The sequence below is a fragment of the Chinchilla lanigera genome, unplaced genomic scaffold (assembly GCF_000276665.1).
Source record: "Chinchilla lanigera isolate Chin_1 unplaced genomic scaffold, ChiLan1.0 scaffold00026, whole genome shotgun sequence".
NCBI classification, from domain to species: domain Eukaryota; kingdom Metazoa; phylum Chordata; class Mammalia; order Rodentia; family Chinchillidae; genus Chinchilla; species Chinchilla lanigera.
The window spans coordinates 22,732,876-22,734,014 of NW_004955427.1; the positions used below are offsets into that span (position 1 = coordinate 22,732,876).

General features: G+C 61.1%; 1 protein-coding gene across 1 annotated transcript in view; it reads right to left on the reverse strand.

The window, feature by feature from the left end:
* Hacd2 (3-hydroxyacyl-CoA dehydratase 2) overlaps positions 1-295 on the reverse strand; it is a 90,662-nt gene extending 90,367 nt beyond the window's left edge. Inside the window, exon 1 of the mRNA XM_005386528.2 lies at positions 63-295. Within this exon, the coding sequence (XP_005386585.2) occupies positions 63-217 (155 nt within the window). The 5' untranslated portion in view covers positions 218-295. The remainder of the gene's footprint in view (positions 1-62) is intronic.
* Between the last annotated feature and the right edge of the window lie 844 nt (positions 296-1,139).

Consider the following 1,139-nt stretch of genomic DNA (forward strand, 5'->3'; position numbering starts at 1 on the left):
CACGCGCCGGGCCGCGCCGCTGGCCGCAGAGCGCCCTCCCCGCCTCCGAGCCCCAGCCTCACCCCGCCGTCATCACCACATTGTAGATGACCAGGTACGCCGTGGCCAGAGGCCCCGGGCCCTTCTTCCTCCGCGTGCCACTGCCTTCGCTGGGCCCGGCCCGGCCCCCGCCACCGCCATTCCCCTTAGGCGCTGCAGTGGCCGCCACTGCCGCCATGTCGAGCGCCCGCAACCCGCTCTCTCTGCGCGAGCACCACCGGCTGGACTTGGCCGAACGAGGGGGCGGAGAGAGGGACGAGGGAGAGGCGGGGCCGGGGCGCGGGCGGAGCCGGGACACCGCCCACGGGGCCGCCATCTTGGGTAAGGGCAGAGACGCTCGTGGCGCTCCCGACCCTCGGCTCGCCTCAGTCGCTGCCGCCATCTTGGAACAGGGTAGTACCCTCCTCCGGCGCGCTCCCGGTAACCCCCTCCGGCGCCATCTTGGGTTAGATCAGTGTGGGCCTTAGCCAGCGTCTCCTGGCCCCCTTTTTTTGTCGGCTGGCTGTTCGGTCGTCTCTGATCGTTCGTTGTCCTGCAACCACTCCCCACCATGTTGGCTCAAAATGCCCTTCTCCCTGTATAAGTAGCCTGCCAGCTTGCTTCAGGGTGACTGACACCCACTGGGCTTCTCGTCCCTACCAGGGAACCAGCCTTTTTGCAGAGTGCAAGATATGCCCTGCTTCTTTTTTTTTTTTTTTTCGGTTTTCTTTTTTCGTCTTTTTGAGACAAGGTTTCACTATGCAGTTCAGACTGGCCCAGGCTGGTCTCCAATACACAGCGATCCTGATTACAGGCGAGCGCTACCATGCCCGGCTGCTCCTCTTAACCAGTAGGCAGGTTGTGAACTCAGCTTCGGGAAGTTTCTTTCCAACTTTCCGGTTTTAATTCCAAATAGTGAACAGTTGGGGAAGCCCTTGTGGCCTACCATCCAAGATGTTACTGAGGGCTAGGGTGGTGACGCAGTGCAACCAGCAGCCTGTGGCATGTGGCAGGCATAGCTGGTGGAGGAACAAGGTAAGAGGGAAGGAAGACTATGACCACGGTGGCCAAAAGTAAAGGGACTTAGGCCAGGATGGAAAGTCCACCTCCTTTGGGAATGA